This window comes from Habropoda laboriosa, unplaced genomic scaffold (genome assembly GCF_001263275.1).
Source record: "Habropoda laboriosa isolate 0110345459 unplaced genomic scaffold, ASM126327v1 scaffold291, whole genome shotgun sequence".
NCBI lineage: Eukaryota > Metazoa > Arthropoda > Insecta > Hymenoptera > Apidae > Habropoda > Habropoda laboriosa.
The window spans coordinates 939,066-940,973 of record NW_017100515.1 but is presented as its reverse complement, the minus strand read 5'-3'; the positions used below and the strand labels follow the sequence as shown (position 1 = coordinate 940,973).

Here is a 1,908-nt window from a genome sequence, read left to right as displayed (position 1 = left end):
ATTGGCTTTGAAATGTGAAAATTTGTATAGAATCATAGAATTAGGTACAGTAGGTTTTATACCGATAAGAAACGTTAAGCCATGGAAGTGCTAATTAAGATTAATCAAATTAACGTTGTCGGAGGCAACTATGTGTACAATGAAAACGAGTGACGATTTTTGCTCTAATTTGATACGTCTAACGTGAACGAAAACAATTAAACGAGAAATTCATTCATTTACAATAGAAACATTACGTCCTGAAGGCCTGTATTATAACAATAAGAAAGTAGCAAATTTAATTATTGCTACAGCTAATTATTAAATGGTGTAGAATTTTTGTTATGGGTAATAGATACATATGGTAAAAACTTTGAAAACGAGAATAATTTAATCATACAAAATATTCGTATAAAAAAAGGAATATATCAAATTACAATATCATCATTAACGTATGTTCAAACTAAACGCCATTTTAAACATACAAAAATACAAGTGAGCATAATTTAATTTTAAACAATTTGCTTGCATAAAATTTAATGTTAGATAGCAAGTTTTTTTATAATTCGATCGATCAGTTACAAAAGTACCATACATTTAAGTTAATCATTAAAAATTGAACCAGGCTAGTATACGGTGAAAATAAACGATATTACAAAGTTAAGCATTTTTTTAACGGTATGGAAATGCGGATAGATCAAGTTATATGTAAAAAAATGCCTAAACGTTAGATATATATTTAAATGAGACAGCACTATTTATATCTATGTTTGTTTATATAAAACAAAAAGACTTAGAGACATTGTAAAAATATTGTTTACAATAATGTAATGAATGTTGATCACTGTTGCTAGTTTATGTGCCAATGTGCTGTACTGTAATATGGAGAGATAATAAATGTTGATAGATATAATTATTTCCAACCATATCAGACTGTCTTATTTTAGTAAAGTTGTCAATGGTATAAAATCTATTAAATACGCATAATGAAAAACTTTAAAAATCTAGAGGAGCAATTTATTGGAATGTGGATGACCATTAAAATATTCGAAAATATCTAACATTTCGTAATAAATTTATAGTTAAGTTAAAAATTTTTTAAATGCAAAATTACTTACACAATCAAATACAATTTACATAAGGAAAATATTATCATCTGCGGCCATAATTTGATTAGCGTCGGACATCTTATTAATTGCGGCAGTGATTTCACCTGAAGTGAATTCTTGAGTCTGTTGACTGTTAATATATTCTCTTACTCTCGATAATGAGAGTGATTGTGCCCTTTGTTGTTGGAACAACTTATGAAGAAGTGTTCTGAAAATTTTCAACCTGAAAAAAAGATAAAATAAAAAATTTTAATATCTTGGATACCAATAGAATTTTGAGAAAAATGTACACATACCTATCATCAGTGATAGTCGCGGGTGTATCAGGTATTACGGTTTTATCAGAATCTGATGCTGATGGTTGATCGGATCGACTTGTTGAAGTCGAATCAGTCGTCTTCGCTCTAGATCTCGTGATTCTTCTAGCGGTTACATCAATATGACTATCATCATCGTCACTTTCAAAATCATATGGATCTTGATCGCCTGTCATTTCCTTTCTCATACGTTTCTTTTTCTTTTCAACCTGACTCTCTCCAGGTACACTTTCTTCGCTGTCATTCCGACTTCGTTTTTTCTTATCTTTTTCAAGTACTCGCTTAAAATAAGCAAATTCTACTAGTTCTATTGCTGCATGAGCATCTTCAGCAACAACATTCTTTGATAAACGAGCCTTTGCGTGTGCGGTAGACAATCGAATCAATGTCTCCAAGGTACGAGCTGTTATGGGTTGAGTCTGGCAACAAATAATAAAAAATGTAGTAAAAAAATACACGGAAATCTGCTTAAATGAGTAAGGCAAATGTTGTACCCTCGCTAC

At 30.5% G+C, this 1,908-nt stretch overlaps 1 protein-coding gene across 1 annotated transcript in view; it reads right to left on the bottom strand.

Annotated features, from left to right (window-relative positions):
• Nucleotides 1-1,112: 1,112 nt before the first annotated feature.
• LOC108576450 (DNA replication licensing factor Mcm3) overlaps nucleotides 1,113-1,908 on the bottom strand; it is a 3,545-nt gene continuing 2,749 nt past the window's right edge. The window contains exons 10-11 of the mRNA XM_017939454.1: nucleotides 1,385-1,904; nucleotides 1,113-1,311 (exon numbers count right to left, since the gene is read on the bottom strand). Coding sequence (XP_017794943.1) covers nucleotides 1,113-1,311; nucleotides 1,385-1,904 — 719 coding nt within the window. The remainder of the gene's footprint in view (nucleotides 1,312-1,384; nucleotides 1,905-1,908) is intronic.